This window comes from Eucyclogobius newberryi, unplaced genomic scaffold, assembly GCF_026437365.1.
Source record: "Eucyclogobius newberryi isolate DKJ021-1_F unplaced genomic scaffold, fEucNew1.0.hap1 SCAF_3, whole genome shotgun sequence".
NCBI lineage: Eukaryota > Metazoa > Chordata > Actinopteri > Gobiiformes > Gobiidae > Eucyclogobius > Eucyclogobius newberryi.
This window is the reverse complement of record NW_027315945.1, coordinates 28,075,805-28,101,143: the sequence shown is the minus strand read 5'-3', so window position 1 is coordinate 28,101,143 and position 25,339 is coordinate 28,075,805. Positions and strand designations below refer to the sequence as shown.

At 41.6% G+C, this 25,339-nt stretch overlaps 1 protein-coding gene across 1 annotated transcript in view; it reads left to right on the top strand.

The window, feature by feature from the left end:
• znf804b (zinc finger protein 804B) overlaps positions 1-22,358 on the top strand; it is a 52,309-nt gene extending 29,951 nt beyond the window's left edge. The window contains exons 2-4 of the mRNA XM_072460714.1: positions 8,172-8,309; positions 15,959-16,089; positions 18,774-22,358. Coding sequence (XP_072316815.1) covers positions 8,172-8,309; positions 15,959-16,089; positions 18,774-22,155 — 3,651 coding nt within the window. The 3' untranslated portion in view covers positions 22,156-22,358. The remainder of the gene's footprint in view (positions 1-8,171; positions 8,310-15,958; positions 16,090-18,773) is intronic.
• The last annotated feature ends 2,981 nt before the right edge of the window (positions 22,359-25,339 follow it).

The following is a 25,339-nucleotide window of genomic DNA, read 5'->3' as shown; positions in this document are numbered from 1 at the left end:
GTATTGTAGCGTCTGTGTTGTAGCGTCTGTGTTGTAGCGCCTGTGTTGTAGCGTCTGTGTTGTAGCGCCTGTGTTGTAGCGTCTGTGTTGTAGCGCCTGTGTTGTAGCGCGTCTGTGTTGTAGCGTCTGTGTTGTAGCGCCTGTGTTGTAGCGCCTGTGTTGTAGCGCGTCTGTGTTGTAGCGTCTGTGTTGCAGCGCCTGTGTTGTAGCGCCTGTGTTGCAGCGCCTGTGTTGCAGCGCCTGTGTTGCAGCGCCTGTGTTGTAGCGCCTGTGTTGCAGCGCCTGTGTTGCAGCGCCTGTGTTGCAGCGCCTGTGTTGCAGCGTCTGTGTTGTAGCGCCTGTGTTGTAGCGCCTGTGTTGCAGCGCCTGTGTTGCAGCGCCTGTGTTGCAGCGTCTGTGTTGCAGCGCCTGTGTTGCAGCGCCTGTGTTGCAGCGTCTGTGTTGCAGCGCCTGTGTTGTAGCGCCTGTGTTGCAGCGCCTGTGTTGTAGCGTCTGTGTTGCAGCGCCTGTGTTGCAGCGCCTGTGTTGTAGCGTCTGTGTTGTAGCGTTGTAGCGCCTGTGTTGTAGCGCCTGTGTTGTAGCGCCTGTGTTGTAGCGCCTGTGTTGCAGCGCCTGTGTTGCAGCGCCTGTGTTGTAGCGTCTGTGTTGTAGCGCCTGTGTTGCAGCGCCTGTGTTGCAGCGCCTGTGTTGTAGCGTCTGTGTTGTAGCGCCTGTGTTGTAGCGCCTGTGTTGTCTGCTCTTCTTGTGAATGTTGTTGCTTTCTGTCCTATTGCTGCAGAACAGGAACAGGATTCATTTGTATCTTTTTTCCTGTAAAAAAAAACTAAATAAAGCCCTGCTAACTATCCCCCCAAACTTGCCACTGAATTGAGTCACTCTTTCTGCTCATGCTGGAGCTACTAACAGATAAAACGCTTGTGCAGTGTAACGTGTTATTATCAGATGAGAGGTTAGTGTGTGCCAAATAGATCCATATTTATCAGAAAGAACCCAATTTAAACACAAACCCACAACCTTCTTTTTGACACGCACTTCTAAACTCTGGTCCCGTGCCTCCAGGCCAGAAGAAAAACATGCAAACACTGATGCTGCTATTAAAACTTCCCTTTTGAAAGTGTCCCAAGATTGAATTTAGTGAGTCAGATTTATTTTGGAGTGAGAATCATGTGCGATTTGCCAATGACAAAATTAGAAATAAATATCATTGAAAACGTTTTAATTAAAGAAAATTTGGCCAACTAGAAATGATACTAGAAATACTTTGGCTTTGGAGAGAGTCAGACCTAACAAATTGTGCTTGATAAATAATCTTGTCTCAAGCAGAGGGTCAGAATCATTTCAAGGTTGTCCCCAGATGAAAAGTTACGCATTCCAACTGAAACGAGGCCTGAAACCGTTCAAATGCAGAGATAAATGCAGATTCCTGTTTGCTGCTCCACAAACTGAATGCATCAAGGCGTATATCATGAATATAAAATTAAACATTAGACATAAAGTACTTATCATTCTGCAGTTTAGCCTGTTTTATGTTTTCCGGGGCGGCAAATGCCAGAGATTGTAATTTTGTAATTTAAAAGACAGCATTGTAGTGTAATTTTAAGTGCATATGACAGGTTTTCATATTTTTCCAATAATTACTCTGTTTGGTGACATAATCCATGTGAGTATTTAGCAAAGTTTTATTGATTTTGTTTTTTTTTGTCATCAATACATAAAATGAAATCCAAAAAGGTGGTGGAATTCACAAGCAAGAAACACATATTTATGACCGTTTAACAACAAATATGTTGTCTATTCGTAGTGTTTACAGAATAATAAGTAACAGTTGATAAATGCTCAACCAGGGAGTCAAATGAAAAACTACCCAAACAAAACCAAGGATTTTGATATTCAAGTAGTTCACCACATTTTTGGGATTGATATCAAAGAAACCAGACAGCCTTTAAATCCTGGCTCAGCTGTTTCCTTTATTTATATTTCACAACAATGCTCAGATGTGTCCACAGTCTCGAGTGTGCCGCTGTATTCTACTTCATCGTATCCATCCATTCACCATATGCACGATAAACTACAACATCTGAAAAAATCCCCAAACAGAACATTTGTCAAATTTATTCAGCCGTTATCCCAGTGCGTGTGCCAAAACCCTAATCCATTGACCATATGGTTGTGATCTGTGTTTACAACAGCACCGGAAGAAAAGAGGAAACATTTTTTGGGAAATGAACGGTTATTATTGAAAAATGTGGGTAAAAAGACTGTAATTAACCAAGCAGTGTGAACATCTCAAAGAAGACAGTTTCATTTTAATTAGTGTAACCTAGTTGTCTTTTTGATTTCCTTCATGTACATGGAATGAATGGCTGTGTTAAACCAATATACATAGATCTGTTTTTTTTTAAATACTTTTTACTGTACACGGCTCTAAAACAACTGCTGCTGGGCCTGCCCCTAGTGACATTTTACTGTAACGAACAACTTTGATTTCCACAGCGTCATCATATTTTTGAAGCTGACATGAATGAGCTGGAGTACAGTATAGTATATTGGAGATGTAGTTGAAAGCGGACATTTTCACAGCACTCAAGCCTCAACTGAAGATAACTCAAACGCATGAATCAATTGAAATATCAAGAGTAAGACAACTTTGAGGGGAAACCGTTATAACACGGCTAATTCATGTGAATGCCAATTTCTCCACTGATTTGAGCTGGTTCTATAGTTAGCCTGGGCGTGCGTGTGCTATCGAGGCACTTTGACAGGGTTAGGCAGCTGCAGCAGGTTAATTGCATGTGACAGGTGCGACCACGTTCTAAATGTAGAAACTCTCCCTGGACTTGACGTTTCCCCATGAACACATTTGATCTCATTATTTTCCGAGGCAGTTGCCAAAGTAAGTGCGTAAAACACTTAGAGCGCGACCTCTTCGTCTCCACAGTCGCTCGAGACAGATTAAATCGGGTGTGCGTGCGTGCGCGTGCGTGCGTGCGTGCGCGTGCGTGCGTGCGCGTGCGTGTGTGTGTGTGAAGTCGCGCATGTTTCGTAATGACGCATGTTTGTGCTGTGAAGTGTCAGAAGAAGAGTGACGAAAGGACCCAGGACCCTTGACATGGTACAAACTGAGCAGAAGTGCTTTAAGTGTACTTTCCACGTACAGTATATTGTATGTGTAGGTGTAAGTGCTGGCTTTAGTGAGGGAAGTGACTTAAAGAGAGTACAAAGTATTTATAATGCATTAATAAGCACTAGTTATTTGTATATAAGCACTGACAATGTGTATTAATCAGTTCATTAATGCTCTTACAAATATGACATGGTTTATTAACGCGCGCATGTTTTTGGATAATGGGTTATTAAAATGTTAAAGGTATCAAAGCATTGGTCAAAGTATAAACAAATAACTAGTGCTTATTAACACGTTGTAAATAGTTTACTAAGGAACCTTATTTTTATTTATTTATAAAGCTTTATTTAACCAGGTAAAAACACATCAAAAACTCTTATTCAGGACGGCAAAAAATGCAGGACACATCATAAAAAAAAAGTACACTTTATCTTACTCCTAAAAGACATTTAAGAAAGATTAAAACAGAACTACATTTAAAAGCACAGATATTTTGGGAGGATTGTTGCTGTAAAATAGAGTGAAAACCCGCTCAAACAGTGTGACTCTTGCACTAGGACTGCAACTAACGATTATTTTAGAAATTGAAGAGTCATCAATTTTTTTTTCAATAAGTCAGCAATTATTTATGACATTAAATACATTGTCAATCAAATATAGGTTGAAATGTGGGGACTGAAGGCTTCTAGATGGATAATACTTACAAATTGGCATGTGTTTTAGTGTGTCTGTGTCTGTGTAGTCCAGATAAACATTACAATTATCAATATACGACTTGTTTTATTATAGTCGTCTTGAGCTTGGTTTGGTCTGGAGGAGGAGCTTATTGTGCATGTTTTTTTTGGTTTCTTGCTCATCCAACTCTTATAGCAACGGATTTTGATCTGACTAAAATTGATATCCGTTCTTCACACCTCAAAACACCACAGAATCTGCTAAAACACTCCAGGCTCCACTCCAAAATTATCTTTGACCATTTCGATTGCTACAAATACTCGCTCAAAAAAGCTAGAAAGAAAATGTTATTTATTAAAGCACTTTTAACGAGTTTTTAACACCTGTCTTCAGCTTCTGCTCCGCTGAAGGAGAGAAAAAGCTCTTCTATCTGCCGTATAGTAGTAAATCCCTCATCAGGATGGCTTAATTTAGCTGCGATGTGCTCCAAGTGAACATATACGCAGTGTTCATTACTCCACATGCCGAGCGCAGAGGTGGCCCACTCCTCATGATTGGGTGATTTCCTGGCGGTGACTCTGAGCCCACGAGGCAAATCGATACGGCACACACACTCAGGCAGCGTACAATCAATGCATATTAGTTACTATTCTGTGGATTTCAGTGAAGAGAAGAGACACCAGCTCAGCTCTTTCCAACCAAACTTCCCCCTGATCAAAAGCTGAAAGAGATGGAGAGATTTGAATTTAAACTTTGGAACATGCCCTCTAAAACAGCCGAAATGTACACTGAAGCTTTGGCCAAACCTCACACTACTATACTACTCCTGGTCAAGTCACAACTTAAATAATTATCATCATATTGCTCAGTAGAGGTGTGCAATATATCCACATTTAGATAGTATCGTCAATGTTGTGTGAATAGTGAGTTTATCATTTATAGTTTTTTTAAAAAGCCACAAAAAGAAAAAGGTTTTGCTGTAAACTTTCAAATAAATCTAATGTGATATTTCCTCTGACTATCCGTATCGGGAGAGTCAATATCGCCCACTCGAATTGCTCAGTTATTTATCTAAAATTCAAGTTGTTTTCTGTAAGATCCGAGTTTGAGGGAAATCTCTAAACCACTTGATATCACTCAGATTTGTATTGTTGAAGTTGTTGCATTTTCATTCGGAGTCTGTTATTTATTTCAATCATAATTGTAAAAGCTCTTAAAGGAGACACAACAACACACACTGCAAGATATTTCAATCATGTGGTATTTGTTTTCCCTTCTCATTTACTTGAAGTTGCATTTAGCGTGATTCCTTCTTGTCGGAGTAATCTCTACTCTCCAGAAGTCAAGACGCCATTGCTCCAAAGATCCGCCCACTGCTTTCTAATTACTCACTTCCACCTTTTCTCATTTCCCATCCTCCCTGAAAATGATATCAAACCACTTTTGAGTTATCGAGATTACATTAGAACAAAACAGCGACATAATTAAAGCCACTGAAATATGCAATAATGAGGCTGAGAGCTTTTCAGTGTTGGGTCGCGTTACTTTTTAATGTAACTCGTTAAATTACCTCGTTACTGCGCCGGGAAACGAATGCTCCACGTCACTGCAGTACCTGACTCATGGGGATCAAAGCAAACAAGAGTAATCTGAGTACAACACTGGAGCTTTTGATAAGCATTTACTTTTGTGTCTGAACCCTCTGCGCACATGTACTGACACTGTGACCTTTGCACTGCCCGAGCGGAGCGACCAAACCGCTCCGAAAAGCAGTGAGTATTCTATAGAATATGTTGAGTGATCACCTATAGTCTCTGTTTAAGCGTGCGTGCCATCTCATTCGCCCGTTTCCATGGCATCTTTCCCCTTCCTCTCACCTCTGGCGCTCGGTGCGGGAGTATTACAGAAGCAAATTGGGGCCAATAGACACTCCACGACCCCGGGCTTACCAAACAGAACCGGGTCAAACACGAAGCCACAGATGGGATCAGACTGGGTGATGAGAAGAAAGAGAAAGATTCAGGAAGGAAGGAGGAGAAGCCGGGATGGACGGACGAAAGCAGAAAGAGACAGAGAAAGAGAGCGAAGAGGGAGAGAAAGTGACAAGCTCAAATTAAATTCCCATCATGTCAGAGTAGAACAGAATTCAATAGTGTTTATTGGCAGCCCCTCGCCTCAGGGAAATTACATTCTGAAGCAGAGCATGAATGCACACACATACACAGCCGCGGCCATGTACACAGACCTAAACCCGTGTGTGGTAAACTGAGGGGGAAAGCGGCTGCAGACAAGCACTTCACCATGTGCTACTTATTTAGGGCTAAAAGTATACATTACGTACGTTACATGGCACAAAATGACAGGTACTGCTGCAAAATGTGTTATTAAGGGAAGTATCAAGTAAGAATTGAAAATAATAGTGTACTTAATAATGTACTTAATTCTTTATGCAATTTAATGGCATTTTAGATCAGTCTTTTGTGCAAAACGTATTAATTAAACAGTAAAAAGTCAAATGAAGTTGTTTTAAACAGTTAATCTGCATATTCTCTGAGTTCTGAACAATCAAATCAGGCGATGCAGTTCTTGTAGGTTTAGAAAGTCGATTAGAGGTCGTTAATGCTACATTTTCATATTGAATACAAAAAAATAGCTACAAAAAGAGCTGATTAAAAATAAAATAAAAATAATAAAAATGTATAAATAAACTTTCAAATAAAGGTATAAAATCTGCACTTTTGTGATTCATTTTACAGGCATTTCACAGTGGCCTTATAAAACCTCAACTAATACATTCAAAGACATGTTTTAACACGATTGACATAAAATCATCTGAAGATTGTTATTGGATATACATAAAAATATCAAGACATTCATTGATGTCAGTGTCGGCCGCTCCTAGAACAGACACAGAGAGCCGAGGACTGGGACGACAGAGAGTTGTGTTTTAACTTCTATGATTTTAAATGTAGCAATTAGAATCATACTCCATTACAGGCATAATTGTAGGTTTAAAAATGTGCACTAAAAAGCACAATTACACAAACAAAATCAACTCAATACAGTAACAACATTATGACCGCTGGGCTCTACAAACTGTGCTGTGCGACGTATGTGCTGCTTTTGTTAGACGTATCCAGGACTGAACAGCGACCAATATCACTTCGTTTTGATCTCAGACCCGAGAGAGCGTTTGATCTGAAATAACTCCCATAATTAAGTCTCTTGTCAAATTATATCAAATCATTAGTTATTTTCCTGCCTCTGTGAAATTAACAAATGAGCCATTATTTTCCATCATGTGGGTTCTCATTCTACAATGACAGAGCACTTTAGTAAATACACCCTTGTCACGTAAATACTTCATCAACTACGACATGCTTAACAGAAGGATGTGATAAAGATTTAAAGGTGCACTACGTCACTTTTCTGTCCGTGAAGGGCCTGCCATCTGCTCGTTTCAAACTTAATTACACTGGAATGATCCACTGCATTAAACGTATCAATCATGTATTCGTTTAATTACAGGTGTTTTTATTGCACATTATAAAAACGTAAAATGTAAAATAAGAATTCTTACTGCGAGGTGCTTTTCTCTGTGGAGATGTAATGTTTTTATTTATTTGATATGGACATAGGAATTACATTGGATGAACCAGATGCATTGGTTCAAGTGTTAAAGCAAAATACGTTACAATGTCATTATGTTTTAGTATTTTAGAAAAGGTTGATCTTGGATTTCAACAAACAACTCTAGATTTGACAGTTAACTGGTGAAAATGCCTCGTCGATGCCAGCGATCAGAGGAAAGTTCAGACTTGTAAAGAGTAAAAAACAACACTATTTAATGCAAACACAAAAAGACACAGTGCTGCCATTTTATTAGGCACTGAGAATTCCTAATAAAGCAATGAAAACTCGCAAATGTGCAGGTTTAGTTCTTGTATAGCGGTTTCTTATCTTCACTTGTGCACAAAGCCATGCATTTAAGCTGTGCTATTTGTCTCCTAGCCACAATTGTCACTTTCAAGTCGTTCTATTTGCATCCTATTATTACAATTATGTATTAAATGCATCCCTGGGCGCAAGTTGCCGTGGGGACAGTGCGACGGCTCCTTTTGTCCGACCTCTGGCGGCACTGCTTTAATGGGAAGCTGTTTAATAGTTCTGTGCGGCGCTCCCATGTCGAGGCTATTACAGCTGATGTGCCCGAATTCAGATTGGTTCTAAATGGCTAACAATGTGCCATTTCCTGCCCCAGCCCGGCCCTTTATGTCTTTGTCTGTTTAGATCTCAATTCTAGGTTTTCCCTGCGCAGCTCCCCATCCAAAGCCTGCTCACTTGTTTCCCTTCATGTGGTTGCTTTTTTCAGGAGCGCATGGAGAGAGCCTTGGGTTGCTCGGTGGAGGATCTGAAGGCACTGTTCTACTGTGAGCTGTGCGACAAGCAGTACCTGAGACACCAAGAGTTTGACAACCACATCAACTCCTACGACCACGCGCACAAGCAGGTAACGCCATGACAACGGCACCCAAATAGATACAGGCAGATTTGATTGTGTTGCTTGTATCAAGCAGTTTTACATTTTCATCTAAGTGTGCCCGGTGGGTGATGTGACTCCCAGCGGGTGACAGTGGGAATGTGACAACTGCCATCGTCTGTTAGAAGTGACAGCTGGAGGGGCCAGACACAGCAGCGCTCATAATTACACAAGGCTCAGAACAGCAGCTACTAAACAAGAACATGTAATTTATGAAAGACTATTATGAAGCCTTGGGTTTTTCTGCAGCTATTTTAAGCTGTAGAAAAGCGAATGGAGACAGTGAGACTGGGAGTGTTGGCCATGTATCAGTTTAGACTAATGTAATGCTGTTTGCCACTGCCACAGTGTAATCAGCCTGACATGGGCCACATCAAAGCTCCACAGCATCAAAGTCACTGTTCAACTTTAAATCCTGTCATTTACAAATGAACCAGAACCACATCACTCAAATGGAGTAAACAAGTGTGAAAGGCGTTTCATTTAATGTGTGCTATAAACACTAATAAACGTTAGTGTTTCGGCCTCAAAGAGATACCAAGCAGTACAGTTAGAATATGAATGAAGCCGAGTCCAAACCTCAGCTGTGAGGGTTTCTAAAGGACCTGCTCCACCACATGCAAAAGTCAAATATAAATATATCTATGTTCTCGAACAATGCTTTATATGTAAAGCCTTATATAAGGTAAGATATGCCTTTATTTGTCCACACATGGGGACATTTCAGTATACAAAAACATTACCATATCATTCTAATCTGCTAATGTCTGAAAATCAATGACAATGTTCAGAGAGAGGCCATAGGATATGAGCCATTGCTTACAGAGCTTTATGTGATTCCTGTGTGTGGGTGATGATGCCGTGCACCATTAAGAGTGGCCCAGAGCAGGTTTGTTCTCTTTTCCACTCTGGTCGAGCTGAACTCCTGCAGCAGTGCTCTGTCAGAGCAGAACCTCCTCACACAAACACAAACATAAAGACCATACACACACAAGCACGGCATGAAGGCAGCCAAGCAGCTCCCACTTCTGAACACCCACACTGGGCAATATGAAATAAACATTGAATAAGACTGTTCCTTCACTGTCATTGTTCTTTGAAAATGAATTGAAACAACTTCAGGCCAATGTTAATGCTTTGTTTTAGCCGGCGGCAGGCACATGAAACGAGCTGCGTGAGGCTGTGAGCTGACAGTAGCAAGTGGCTCAGTACCATCACACTCCAGTACACACACACTTAGTACACACATACTTGTACACAGGGCACGCGGCTGTGGGCTTACGTGCACACTGAGCAGACATAGATGAAACTGTAGCTGCAGACAGCTCCCCTGCAGGAGTATTGGCTTTGGAGAATGGAAGCTGATTGCGTTTCCTTGCTGTCTCCATTGCTTGTCATCGATTCAGGGATAAACATGTCTGAATGCACTGCTTTATCTGCATTTACCACTGATTACAGAAATGGCTCATTACATCAAAACTGCACTGCCTTTAAATAAAAGAGCAATCAAAGTCTATTAGCATTAGCCTGTATTTAGCTTCCCTAAGAAAACTTCATGTGTTATTCCGCAGCTCTGCCGGATAAGTCCCCACTGTTGCCTCATTCTGCAGTCCTTAACACATCTAAAGGAATATTGATCGGCCTTTGACAGACGGATTGAACTTCACAGCGCTGAGCTTGAGTGGCATGTGAGAAAGGAGGGTAATCACATCCCACTGTTAGGACAAAGCCTGCAGTTTGAAACCTTAAAGCCACATAAACCTGCGTGAGCAGAGGGGAAATGTTGTGTTTGCTACATTTTGTTTGGCTCTAAATATAGCCACAGGTTTAGCTGCAGTGGGACTTGTTTTTAAAAGAGAACAATAAGCTGGCAGAGCGCAAATGCAGGAGGTGGTGAAGAATCCATCTTAATATATTCCATCTCTTTCTCTGTACTGTGGACGGCCACAGCAGCACTTTTTCAGCCTGTTGGCTGCGCCCTGCAGTAATTCATTATGAATCGCTCTCTGCGTGAGCGTGATTAATATTTCTGTAGAATGAGTTTGGCATCAAAGTACCTACAATATCAAATGCTATCACATACATAATGAAGATTCTATGAAAGGGTCAGAATCTAAAGGGCATAATGGAGAATCTACTCAACTTTACTGATACATTCTTGTCCTAAACACTATAATACACACTGATGCAAGAGTACAGTGTCTTTATAGGCAATCATATTGTTTTCTTTTGTAAATTTTATAATTCTATCATTTCATAATTTTGTATTATACTTTCACAGCAACATCCTATTTTGAAAACAGTTTCCAGACACTTGTACTCATTTCAGCATTCTCTTCTGCGTTGTGTATATTTCTGGGATGCATAAGATTAAGAAGTGCTTAAATAGCTTTTATTCACAATCCACAGATCAAGCGTAACATTATGACCATTGACAGGAGACGTGGCACAGATCATTTCTTCTTTATTGCATCATTCCGTGGTTGGGAGGCTCTATATCAGAACATTTGTCTGATCTTTTGGGAAGACATTTTAGTGCATGTTGGTCTAGCACTTTTTGTCAAATTTAAAAAGCGGTAAAAATGCAATACAAACATCATTATTATTGCTCCTTATTATGGTCACATTTATCCAGTGTCAAGTAAACTGGGCCCAAAGACTGTCTTGCACTGTTCTCTCTGGCTGCTACTATAGGCTTTAGATTATATTTCAGCCGCAGCGCCAATAGTTTGCAGATAGAATGCCATTTACAATGCCTGTCTGTTGTCAATGGGATGTTTGGCTCGATGCTGTAACATAAATAGACAGGCGTTTGTGTAAGAATCGGCAGAGATTAACCTGAAAAACTGTCAACTCCTGCTCCTGATCTGTGAGCGAACATGAGCGGATCTATAAATAAATGTGATGTATGAAAGGCTAATCTGATGAGTGCTGCGGTGCTAGGATAACACTCAATCTATAGTGTAATCCCACTACAGAAAATATAAACAACATTCACCTTATATTGGCTACGTGCACCGCTCTGATCAAGGGCAAGCTCATCAAAAGATATTGAGTGAAAGGAAAGGAATACAAGGGTCTCATTATTCCATATGAACAACAACAACATTAAGAAACTAATCAATTGCAATGACATATTTAGTTAGAACTCAAATAGAATAGAAGTCAATATCCAATAATGTAACGTAAATGTATTCCGAAAAGGCTTTACTGCCCTGGTCAGTGAGCAAAACTCACAAACTAGGAATGAGCTACGGCGTCATGTGATGTAAAACAATTAATAATAATAGTAAAACATAAACTGCTATCAAATAAAATGCACAAAATCAAATAAAAAAAGCCCTTTCATTGAATTTAAATCCAAAATATACAGTTTGGACAGAAAAAACTAGCAGGGCAAATTGATGTGAGCGAGAGGTTTACGACCAAATATTAAAAGGCCATGAATATACTATCAATACTTCCACAACTATTTATAGTGTAGTAATAGCAGTGGCCTTGGCTACTATTACTACTCCCAGTATTGAGTGAAAGCAATACAAACTTCTGAGTGTTATTGAGTGTTTGCAGTGGGAAAAAACAGGGGATAATATTCACCCTGTAGAGCTTTTATATTAGATTATAGTAAACAATCACTGGTAATAAGACTGTTCATGGTCAGTCTAAAAAGACTGTCTAAGGACTAGTTAATGCTGTTTAACCAAAGATTGAACAGAGCATTTGCAGCTGTAACAATTATGATAAAACCTTTCCTCTTAAAAGCACAAGCTGTTTATGAGTGAAGACGATGTCATGACGTTGCCATTGCAGTTTTAAATAAAATATCATATAATTTGAGGGATGAAAAGCACTAAAAATGGCATCTATACACAGAAAGCAGAAAAAATTAGGACCATTGCCGTGCTCGTCAAGGTTAGAACGTCCAATTAATAATTTAGAACATTCTTTAGGCTTTTGAATGGTAAAAAGCCCAAACGCTAAACTCTTAACCCATTCTTCTGTTGCTGTTGCTAGACAACAACTAAGGCTATCAACAAATAAGGTATCAATCTTTCTTTTTTTCCAATTACCCGTAGTATTACGGCAGCTACTTAACATTATAAATGATTGCTTACTTTATAGTCCTCCACGATACGTTCAAGTGGAAGTTAAAAGTTAATCAGACAGGTGATATTGAGTGAAAGCTTTGCAAACTGCTTCTTGAGTCTTGGCTTTTACTTACTACTAAGCTTTTAGGCAAAACAACCCGCTACCAGCTGCCAGCCAAACAAAGGTAATGCAGCAGATTAAGTGTGTCAGAAACTGGAAGAGGCATGAATCATTGTGTTCCTGAGAGGACTGGCACACCTAAAACTACACTACGCAGCACATAGCTTTAGAAAATTACTCGCTCCCACTGAAAATAGACCAGCCGGGATATAATCTTGGAGTAGACCACCTGCTTGAGAAAAATAACACTTTTAAATCTTAAAATATGTGTATCTTTATTTGAGCGAGAGTGGTTCAGTAGCAGTGACAGTTGTATAAAGTAGAGGACTTGTTACCAGTTCCCAGTATTAGATGAACAAGTAGTATTGCATTGCTATTACATGTATTATTTTCCTATGAGAAGCGCTGTAGTTGTGGCTCGTGTTGATGGCAGCGTTTTAGTTGTAAAGTACTAACAGGAGCTGCAGTAATAAACTTGTGGGCCAAGAAATTATTCGAGTAAGAGCAAAAAAAGTGTGCAAAATGTGGTATCTTCAAAGGCTAGAGCACAAGGAGTGGTGCAAGAAAAAATAATACAATGAAAAATGATCAACACAAGGCTTATGTTACTCACAGGTTCACAGGAAAAGTACTGTCAACTTTTAGTGACATGAAATACTATTACACTGTCAAATATCTCATATAGGCAGAGGTGTGTAGTACTCATAACATATTTTTTTGTTGCACTTATTGGTGTAAAAATGTGTTTTTTCTTCCCATTGTGAGTACGTCTACAAGTGACAAAAGCTGTATGTCGGCAATATTTATTATATATAAACATTCAAATGTGATGTAGTTTTTTCTCATTTTGTGGTCTATTTGTTTAAAATACATTTTAGCAATAATAAGTAATATTATTTTAAAGTAACAGTGCTCTTGCTTGAGTAACCCTAACCCACCTCAGCACTGGAAGAAAATGACTTGAATGTAAATGTAATGGAGTTCTACCTCTCAGTATCAGTGGTAGTAGATGTGTCAGACACAGTCTCATCATGTATACAGATATATTTTTTTAGGGCGTGGCTACAGAGCCGCGGCGCCGTCAAATAGCCCAGCAGTTTCAGGAGCCTCGGCACGGCCATATAGGCTCATGGCTAACCCTAACCCTAACCCTAACCCTAAACCTAACCTTAACCCTAAACCTAACCTAACCTTAACCTTAACCCTAACCCTAACCCTAACCCTAACCCTAACCCTAACCCTAACCTTAACCCTAACCTTAACCCTAACCTTAACCCTAAACCTAACCTTAACCCTAACCCTAACCCTAACCCTAACCCTAAACCTAACCTTAACCCTAACCCTAACTTTAACCCTAACCCTAACCTTAACCCTAACCTTAACCCTAACCTTAACCCTAACCCTAACCTTAACCCTAACCTTAACCCTAACCTTAACCCTAACCTTAGACCTAACCCTTACCCGGCGCGGTCAAATAGCCCAGCAGTTTCAGCCGCGCGCCGCGGCTCTGTAGACACTCCCGTTTTCTTAAAGGTTGCAGTGATCAGTTCAGTTTACACTATTTATCAACAAGTCAGTTTCACATTGTTACACTTGGACGTACTTCAAGTATTTCACCTCTGATCATGACAAACATTTCCATTTTGCTCACAGTTGCAACAACAACTCCAGCAGCATTCACAAGACTCACACCAGTCAAAGCAGAGTCGGGATCATTATAATTAAATAGCTCTTGTCAGTCATCTTCACTATCTGTAATCTACCATTGAACATTTGGCTGCTGTTTGCTCTCCTGCTGCGCACCAGAAAAGGCCCTTTCTTCTGTTCTCAATGGAGTTAATTGGACATGAGCTTTGAAGGGGAACATCTGCAGAGCAAGTGATGCATTCTGTATGAAAAGCAGCTGCCTGTGGAGAGTCTTATGAAACCTGACACAGCTTCCATACTTTGGCCTATGCACTTCAACAATTCTATAGATTCTCACGTAACATCACAACACTGAAGAAGAGGCACTGAACAGGTGGATTTGCTGTTAAAGCGACAAACGCTGATGTGCATGGTTTAGGGTCAGTGTCTCTGTAATGGCAGGACTTATCCACTTCAAACATAAATATAAAGGATATTCAACATATTTTCCAAAAAGGGGCAATATTTTTTGCTCATGCGGCCATAATTTGACTGAACATAAATATGACCGCAGATTTTACTTTATTTTGCAATGACTGCACATAAATAAAAGGATGTGTTGAACCCACGCATCACTAATCTGGACTCTCTAGTGGCCAGTCCATGTGAGAAAATGATCTTTCCCAATGTGAGTCCGATGAACCGCGGCTTATCACTTGGAATATGCCCACCTGCCCTGATGGAATAACCGGGTCATTCAGTTGTTCTCATCTCATTCTTTGGGTACATAGAGTGGCTGAACCTGGCCAACTGCAGCAACCCCAGTGCCAGGTGGCCACTTTTTCTTTTTTTTTTTTTGCTCAGGCAGTGTATTAGCCTCTTAAATTTTGTTATAATCACATGAACGCAGCTTGGACTTTATCGATCCACAAGGGAAATTAGACTACTTGGACACTTGCTCATTAATAAAACAAGTGCTAGGACCCATGGCTCAGCGGGTCATAGCGTTCAGGATAGACACAGACTCACCGGGTCTGGTCCGGCGTGCTGGAGAGAAGAGAGAGGCCATCCAGACATCCGGGACAGCAGCTTCTATACAGCCCGGGGCCGTCACATGAGTCAATAACAAAGATAGTCGTAGTGAAATTATACAGTAATATGCCTCAGCTGCAGATTTAGTTTTAGTATTATATAGGTACACCTTCTCCTTAATTAAATAGCATTCGTAATTATGTTTAAGCATGTCTAATTACTTGGTACAGTAGCTCTTCTGCTTTAAGGCTTAAACCAGTCGGGCGTTTCTCCTTTAAGCTCCGGCATTAGACACCGTTGCCCACAGAATTGCAACTCTCCTTATTCCTTCTCCGTGGAAACTTAAATATAGTTGTGCTTGAATATTGTAGATCAGCATTTACAGCAATACTTAGGTTAGACCATTTGGCACCAACAACTACATCCCATTCGGTCACATTCTAGAGCTGGATTTTAGGAAAAGCTTTTAAGGTGCATCATCATAAAAACAAAGAAAGAAAATATTAAAAATTGAAAATGGAAGTGCCTTAAGTGCATTGACCACTGCCAAGATACTGCTTTTATTTGGCAACGGTGAGTGCCAACCATTGATTTACTCCGTGTGCAAATTTAGTAACACCAAAACGTTCATAATTTTGTGTTTACTGAAGTATTTTGTCCTGGTTAATTTTAGTCAACTCTGTCAGTGATGAGTTAAATAATATAAATAATGAGTGTGAAGTAAATATAATGATATTTTGTTGTCTTTACAGAGACTGAAGGAGCTGAAGCACAGGGAGTTTGCCCGAAATGTGGCGTCCAAATCGTGGAAGGACCAGCGCAAACAGGAAAGGGCTTTGAGGAGGCTGCACCAACTCGCCCAAGTGCAGCTCCAGACTGAGAGGTGAGCGAGAGGGGAGAAGAGAGAGAAGGAGGAAGACAGAGAGAGAGAGAGAGAGAGAGAGAGAGAGAGAGAGAGAGAGAGAGAGAGAGAGAGAGAGGAAAGGGAGAGAAGGAGAAAGACAAAGACAGAAGAGTGAGAGCATGAGAGAGAAAGAGAGAGTGAGAGAGAGCATGAGAGAGAGAGAGAGAGAGAGAGAGAGAGAGAGAGAGAGAGAGAGAGCGTGTGAGAGAAAGAGAGTGAGGACATGGTTCTTGGAGCTCAGAGTCTGTCATGTTCAGTGCGGTGGCAAAAATGTCTCGATAAAACAAAGACACAAGTTGTCTGTCTCAAAAGTGAAATGTTTAATCTTGTGGTTGAATCAGACAGAAACTCGTGTGGACTCTGCCATTCTCGTGGAAGACCGAGTCCACGCGTCCGTCTCCTGCCTTGCTCCCCAAAATGTGTCTGTCCCAAGTTCCTCTAGTCCCAAGTCTGTCCCCCTCTATATAACAGATAGTCACATGACCCATTCCACATTTACAATTCACAAGCACGTCAGAGATGCTAATGGCACAGGCAAAAGGAGAACAAGAGATACAGGGTTTATATTTACATTCTGACCGCCGACACCTTAGAGAGACAACAGGCCCGTCCTGGACACCCATGGGTCCTTTTATTAGAATGGGAAGGCGGAAAGTTTACCGGCTCTGAAGAACAAAAGCAGCTGATGGCCCTGGTGTGCGGGCCGGCCCTGGGAAATCCTGGTCACCCCAGGGTGTCCAGACATGTAGATTTCCAGGCACCGTCTATGTCAGGCTGTGACTTTGGGCGTTACAAAAAAAAATATTATAATTTTTCCATAACTTCTGTCAAACCTGTTCCACATGTGATGAGTCGATCCACACAAGGGCCAGAGGTGAAGCACATTCAAGAAGAAGACACAAGAACGTTCCTGTACATTACTTTCAAGGAGAACATGTATCAGATTTGAAAGAAGCAAAAGCGTTATAACATAAGTACTATTTGTTAAAAAAGAGGAAGAGTAAAGTGTTTGTGGCAGAACAGCAGTTTGCACTTGAGCCACTGCTGTAACGGTGAAATATTTATTCGATTCATTCATAAGAGATTATCATATTTTTTAATTAATCCAAATCTGTTGAAGTAGGCGCCAAGTACGAATACATTTACGGCAATACAGTAAACGAAGCACCAAGTATTCAAGTATTTAAGTGACGTGTGAAAGTTGCCTCCAGGTCCACAATCGAAACAACTGAAATAAAAACTCACCTAACGATCAAGTTGATTGCATCTATTCCCGAAGCAATCAAGAGTGTTTTATGAGCGCTGGGATGAAGAACAGCAGCGGCTCGACTCTCATTGTTTTATACATGTTTACGGCTTCTGTGTTTACCCTAATGACACCGGTTCATTAACGCCTGTCTGTATGGGTTGTGCTGGATATATATTTACACGCTCTCTTTAAAAACGTACAAATCACTCCTGTGGTGATTACCGGATTGAGTCAACGCAACCGTCCTCGGACATTTTACTATGATGTCCGATTGAAATGTGTAGATGCTGCTCTTCAAATAAACTTTAAATCACTGTAAAAATCTCCTTCAAGAGGCGGCTGTGCTTGTGGCAATGTGAAACAGACAAGTGGGTCCAAAGCACAGCGGGGCTCCATTGGCCTAAGTGAGACCCCCAGAGTTTGTGCATTTGTGAGCAGCGTTCAAAAGAAGGTCAGAGAACATCGCGTGTGTTTTGAAGCTGCGGTTTTTAAAACATATTTCCAGGCTATATACTGTACACCGCAGTCCTTTCAGTATAAAGCTCAGTGTTGATCCATCCATGTAATATTTACGACTATAATAATCCCTCTATCCATCTATTATTGGTTTAATAATTGAGTGTAAAATCTTTAGAAGTTGGTTTGCGTTATTAATCAAGATCCAATCATCTCAAATGGTCGATGCTTGTTATAATCGAGAGGTCGACGGCCAAACTTCTGTCAGTGTAAAAGAATGAGGTTTAGAGCAGAGTTCAGACTTTGGAAACGTAATGGTTTCTTTTGTTAAATGGTATGGATTAAAAGGTCTGTTTAGTCGTTTTTTCTTTCTTCTTGTTGCCGTGTTACATAGTATTCATAGTTTATTTTGTATTACTGCTATTCATTAAAGTAGTTGCATAATTACGGCTCCACCACCAAGATTCAGCTAAAAATGTACTACAAATGCATTAGAAAACCTAAAAAAACAAAAAGTGAACAGACTTTTCTACTCTCCGTAGACCTGACTCGTATAACTTGTCCCGATGACGATGTTACTGCTATACCTGATGTACTTTCCACATTTTGGCATGAATAAACTTTGGATTTAACTTTCTGTCATGAGTGTCGTGTCCACTACCAGCAATCGTGCATATCTTTTCATGATAAAAGAGCACCGTTGGTTACATGAACACCAGCAGCGACCCATATCTGCTGTTTTGATCGTGATATTGGCCTAAAAGTTTTGAAATGTATGACTTTTTTGTCCTTTTTCCACATACAGTATCTTACATTTCTTTACATGGCATTAGCTGTTTTTTATTTTACTATCTAAAGTTGGTAATCAAAAATATCTTCAAGAAAAAGGACAACATAACACACTTTTCTACTTGTTTGTCAAAGTTTTAAGCTATAAAAACAAATGTATCTTTTGTAGGGTAACGAGACGGAGCCATGGACTGAGGAGCGCCGTGAAGTTCATAGATCAACGCAACCACAAGCGGGAGGATAAATCTGAAGATCGCACCCACGTCCCACGAACCCTTACTGTCCCGACCACGACAACGACCCAATCACCAAGCTCCAGATCCGAGGAGATTTGCCCCCTTCGCTCACTTCCACTGCAGTCTCCTCCAATAGCAGCACAATCCCCCCAAAACCACAGCCCTGCACTCTGCCTCGACCCCTTCTCGCAGCTGCCTCTACCCATGGGGAGGAGGCGGGTCGACGGCAGGCTCGGGGTCTCTTTCTGCTTCTCTCGCAGGGGCCCCAAACTGGAACCTTCCGCCTCTGTGTTCTCCGACCTGGAGGAGGACGAGATGTACAAGAAACGGGAGCAGATGCGAGAGAGGATAAGGCGCATCTTGAGAGACATAGACAGAGAAATTGGGACAGAGCAAGAGCAGAATTCTGACAGTGTCGGACGGAGCAGCATGGGGCCCGTCCCCAGAGAGTCCGCCTCGGAAGACGGTGAAATTGAAAAAAGAGATTTGGAGAAAGAACATGCTGCCATTTCCCCGGAAGCACAAGATAATCAGAGCAATGATTCACTGTTCTTGTTGGCATGTGGCAGGGGGCTGGAGGAGGCGTATACAGTGCCACAATGTACGGCAAAAAAACAATCAGATGGAGAGGAGAGTCGGTCTATTTGTGTTTTAGGAAAGGATGGGACGACCCAGCTGAGATGGCCGACAAGTTCATTAAAGTTTACAAAGTCTGCGCCACACGTCTCCTACAGCAGCAACTTACATGATCACGAGCAAGGGAAACAAGACAGTCAAAATGAGTTATTGTATGTGTCAGGTATTTCTGCTCCAGACCAGATGAGAGTGGTGCAGGGACAAACTGATGAGGCATTGAAATCTCTGCATGTTGATGGCAAGACACAAGAGCACCTGTTTCTCAAAAACGAAATCCCTACGTCAATCGGAGAATGGCCAGAAAAACAAACCATTGGAAAGGACACTGTGCAAATGTCCCATTCATGTGGCTTTAAGATTGACGGTTTTGACTCAAACACCCAGGATTGTAAGGTGGGCAGATTAGAGGTTGCAACAGAGAAAGCTATCACATCTCTGAGTTGTAAATTAGAGAGTGTCACCCAAGAGATGTGCACGAGGCCGACCAGGTGTGATGGCAATAGTGAGACGATATGCAGCGGTGCTATGGAGACGAATGTAGGCATAGCAAAAGTGTCATATAAAAAGAGGACTTGCGCTATTAAGAAACACAGGACGGGTAAGCAGAGCCGCAGAAGGAGGGAGAAGATTTCGAAAAAGCGGCTAATGTGCAAAGTGAAGAGCGTAGTGGTGTCGTCGTGTAAAGAGGGGCGGGAGGGCGAGTGGGGGGACAGACAGACTGGAGGGGGAAGCAGATGTCCCCGGAGCAGCAGTGAGAGAACGCCTGGATGTGTCTCTGTTAGGAGCAGGAGGCCTCACAGGAGCTCCGAGCATCAGCGCCGCCATCACAGACAGGAGGGGCACAGACACGCTGCTCCCTGGCGCTCTCACTGCTGCTCCGCACGTTCCCTCTCTTCAGGATCTGACTCCAAGTTGTTTTGGGAAAGAGGTCACCATAGCAACCCCAGGAGTTTCATTGACTGCTGTTACCCTGACAACAGCAGCGGTAACAGCCCGGCAAGAAAGCGAAAACTCCTCCACAGGGACAGAAAATCCATTCATAGTAAAAGAAAGAACTTGAGGCTTTGTGAGGAGGTGAGGGGACGGAAATTAGGAGAGGGTTGTGACAGGGCTTTTGTGTGTGACGCAGAGCAGTGGGAGTGGAGGAGTGGAGCAGGTCCTGGGGGCGCTGCACAGATCAGCACAGCAGAGGCGAAGTTTGAGGACTGGCATCATCCACTCAGGGCCAGTGTTAGTCCGAACGCCAGGGGGTGCAGAGGGGGCAGCACAGAGGGCGACTGGGACAGATGGACCTGTGGCAGCACAGACAGCTGGGAGGACCCTGGCACATCCAGGTCTGACTCCAGGAGAGACAGCCCAGGAAGTACACGCTTTTGTGCAAACAGACCCTGCAGTACTCAACACGTCTCCAGTCCTGAGTGGTGGAGCAGACAGGCCCACAGCCCCCCCAGTGTGAGCCGGGTGAGCCCACGCTCCTGCAGCCCCTGCAGCACCACTCTGTCGGAGCTGAGCTGGGAGTGGAGCAACTGCTCAGGGATCTCTGTGGACAAGTTGACAGATAGCTCCAGTAAGAGGCTCACTCCAGCCTCAGTAAAAGCTTCTCCAGAGACACAGAGCATAAGCAGCCCCACTTCCACCACATCCAGCCTTACCTTGGGCTCCTGTCCCAGTTCCTCCCCCCACAGACCTCCGCTGACTGTTCATAATGTAAGCACACCTCTGTGTGAACTAAGAGAGACCCGCTCTCATGTGGCCATCTCCCCAGACACAGACTTTAACTCCAACACTATCCTTCCAGGACTTTGTACCACTCAGAATTTGTCCCAAAAAACTGCCAAAACATTGCATCTCCCTCTGATAGGGAAACGCCCTGCTATACAGAGAAAAGCCAGACTAAAGAGGTGTCTTGTAGATCGGAGTAAAGAAGCTGATGAGATGGAAGAAGAAACCAAGGCCATGGAGATGGAAACAGGAGTAGAAATGAACAATCAGGACATAGGTCATGAGCTAAGCACAAGCAGCAGTTTGAATCTCAGGGCCCATGACATGCAGTGTGCTGTAGAGGCAGCTCCACCTGTCAGCTTCAGCGCTGACGAGATGGACAAGTACAGACTGTTACAGGAGCAGGCCCGAGAACACATGCAGAAGGTGCTGGAGCTCAGCCTGGACACAGCAGAGAAAACGCCCGACACAAAGTACTCTGAGTGTGGGCGCACTCAGGAGAGAGGAGCAGGAGAGGAGCAGTACACAGCTGTACATAGTGTTCCTCAGCCTCCTGCTCTACAGCACACACTACAGTTACCTCTGCCCCTGCCACATGAGAACTACTCCTCACCCATTCCCCTGGCTGTCTCCCCTCTTCCCCCCTCTCCCCCTCTGTCCAATTTGCACCACATCCTCCTGCCTCTGCCTCCCTCCTCCTCTGCACCTCCCAGTGCTCCCTCACCCCCTGCTCCCCCGCTGCACCTCTCTCTTCACCACATACCAACACACGGGCCTCCCCCCATGCACTTGCCCCATCTGTTCCCCTCCATCCTGCTGTCCCATCGGCCCATCCCGCTGCTACACCCCTCAGTCTCCTTCCACACATCTCTCTCCCCTCTCACACTTCAGCCTCTGGCCCCACAGCCTTTCCTGGACAGATCATGGACAGTCAGGTTCCCACAAAAGGCTTTATGACTGGGACATAGCCGCGTTTGACATTAATTTAACCAGAAGAAGTTTTAGGTGTAAGCAGGATAGATTGTGTGCTTCTATCTAGTTACTAGTTTCAATGAGCCAATGGTAAAATCGCTCATTTTTGGTAAACATCTAAATCACTCAAGACATCGTGTTTTGAGTGAGGCAAGAACAAAATACAGACTTCACTGACTGTAAAGAGATCAGATGGATGGCAGGGGCCTATATACCTCTACAGGAAATGTATTGTTTTGAAAGAAATATCCAAACTTAACATTCACAAATGTTGAAACTTATTGTCAAATTTACTTTATGGCTTTAAGTTCTCACAATAATGATGTCTTTGGGTTGAATCATGGCACCACATTCTGAAGCTATTGTGAACAAATACTTTTTACATTTGTTTATTTAATTTATGGTAAAATACATTGAACTTTGTGCCAGTTTTTGTTTTGTGTGGATAGGCCCAGCAAAAACAGAGATAATAACCATAAACCAGTTAATAATCGATACGTTTGAATGTGGCCAAAAGATCTACCTTTGTTGGGATCGTTTTCTTCGTAGAGGTCTATAAAAAGAGTAGATACAACTTCTTTTTACATCTAATCTTTGTGCACCCACACACTTGACCTTGTTCAAAGCCATTCGTATTAGTCCTTGTAAAACTTTTGCACAATACTGTAACTAGTGTACTTTCGACTGCAAATTCTCTTCACAAATTCCAGATGTATCAGAAAACCCAAGCGTAGCGGCTGTTTTCAAATCTCAAAATGTGCTCCTCGATTTAGCCCTAGCCGCGCCGTTCCAGACACTAAGAAAAATTGACTTTGATCTATTGCTTTCTCCAGTGCTCCTCATTCAGTCCAATATAAAGCGACGCTACACCTGCAATTCAAAGACAAGCTGAGGCTGTGTCATCCTCTGTCTTCTCCTGTGAACCACAAACAGAACACTGGCCTTTTGAAGTTCTATCTTTCATGGCAGGGACAGGGGGCTCGGGAAGGGCCGACATCTCGCCTCTCATCTCACATACACACAGGCTATTTCCGCTAAAGTGTAGCTGTCAAAATCATAAATGGTAAACTGTAAATAACAATATGGCAATTGTCAAATATAAATGGTTGTGAAAAAAACCCAACACAGAGGACAACACTACTAAGCAGTTTCCAAGACATACATAGTCAATAAATGTAGGCAATTTTCAATTTCAGTTTTTGTCTTGTTTTCAAAGGTATTTTTCGTTTTGTTTTATATTATGGAACATAAACAGAACAAGACCAGAGAGTCAAAAGACAAAATCAAAAAGAAATAGCGTAGCCCAAAGAATAAACCAGGATATTAAAAGGTCAGTCAGACATGTGTGCCCCTGTGTATCGGTCCCATCTGTCCTAATGTCTGGTAAATGTGTCCAAGTTCAAAGCAAAAGTAAATGTTTCGTTTTTTTTATCAGTAGAATCCAGTAAAGTCGGCTCTATCCTTGTCATCCATTCCTCGTAATTGCTTTTTTGCTGCCGTATCCATCAATCCTTTCTGTTGTTGGAGTTTTGCATCCAAGACACATTCTTTTAAAGTCAAATGGAATATTGGTTTTCATGTTACAATCCCTGTTTATACTTATTGGGGGCCACAGCTGCCCTGGGGTTGACTGATAGAGATGTGGCTGCCAGTCTGCACATTCCCCAATCACCACCAATCACTTATACTTATACAACGCAATCATGTAGGAAAAGAATAAAAAAAAGAGTAGGACGAGCGCTTGATCACTGAACGTTTCCCGATCCAATCACCATCTTATCGTGTTAACAGTTTGTTTGCAAAATAAGTGTGAACAAATTTAACAAATCTTTCAGTGTAAATATGCAGCAATTACAATATGGGAAACATGAATGCAAGAGTTAATGCCCTAGTCACTGCTGTGGTTCTGGTTAAAGCCCCACAAATATTTCTTCAAGATTAAGGAGTAAAACAGACCTTGATGGCCTTTCTGTTCTTTCTGCTCCGTGTTGTTAGAGCAGCAAATATACTAAAAAGTTTTTACTGTGAGATTTTCTGGTTTGCTAAGAGAGAATGTCTTATTATATTGTAAAAATGTATAGCCTTGTTTATCTAAATGAAGCACTGATATGAATGAGTGCATTTGTTATTAGTAGGTAATATACCAAGTAAAACTGCTGACCTAGAAACATGGGAAGGTTATTATTAATTATAACTCAATCTCACGAATAAAGGAATAAATTATGCAAATCATTGTCTTCTGGTTTTTTCATTGGTATTGTCAGAGATGATGCTTTGTGAAGAATGATTTCCCCACACATAAATACAACCACATAACAAAAATGTGAACGTAATTTATTTTGTGTTTTCATGTTATATCTGCGCAACATTCCAGATATTAAACCGTATTTCTATAATGTGATTCAATGATTGCTCAGTGGGATAAAGCACAAATGTAATATACATTTTTATACTAAGTAGGGTAGGTTAAATGAAAAGATTTCCATAAACAATAGGGATGTAACAATAGCCATGATGTCACCACAGATGTGCAAATCGTAAATTTTAAAATGTCTTGACAAGACTTTGGTGCATCATTACGGCAATATTACAAAGAATAAAGATTTAAAGGGATTAATAACAGTTATTTTTTCATATTGTCTGCAGTGAAATTGAGCAAATAGTTTATGTTGTTTCCTCAGTTGTTTTTTTTACCTGTTGCTGCAACGAAACAATGCATTTAAGACAATAAGCTTACAATTCAATATATTCTGAAGGCCTAAAATATTATTGTATGACTTGTGACAATATGATGTCACAATATTCCCGTTATTGTTACATCCCTCGATATAACAGTCCAATATAATGGTAAATATATCTAATTCCAGGATGGAGCTGCTGAAATACATGAATGCGTTGCTGCAGCAGCACTCTAAAAAAGCAGTAATAACGGTTGGTTCTCCATTTAGTGTAGCCAACATGAATGAATTATTATTAAACACATTTCAAATCTTAATCCTTGATTTGATTGATATTGACATTATAGATGGGAGATATAGTGCTCGAGGGTATCATCTAAAATAAAACTACACAAAATTAGGGCAAAAAGAGAAATAAATCTCTAGTGTAATTTCCCAAACAAAGGCCTAAAGTGGTAGTACTGCATTTTTGTTGTTAATTTTATGGTCCA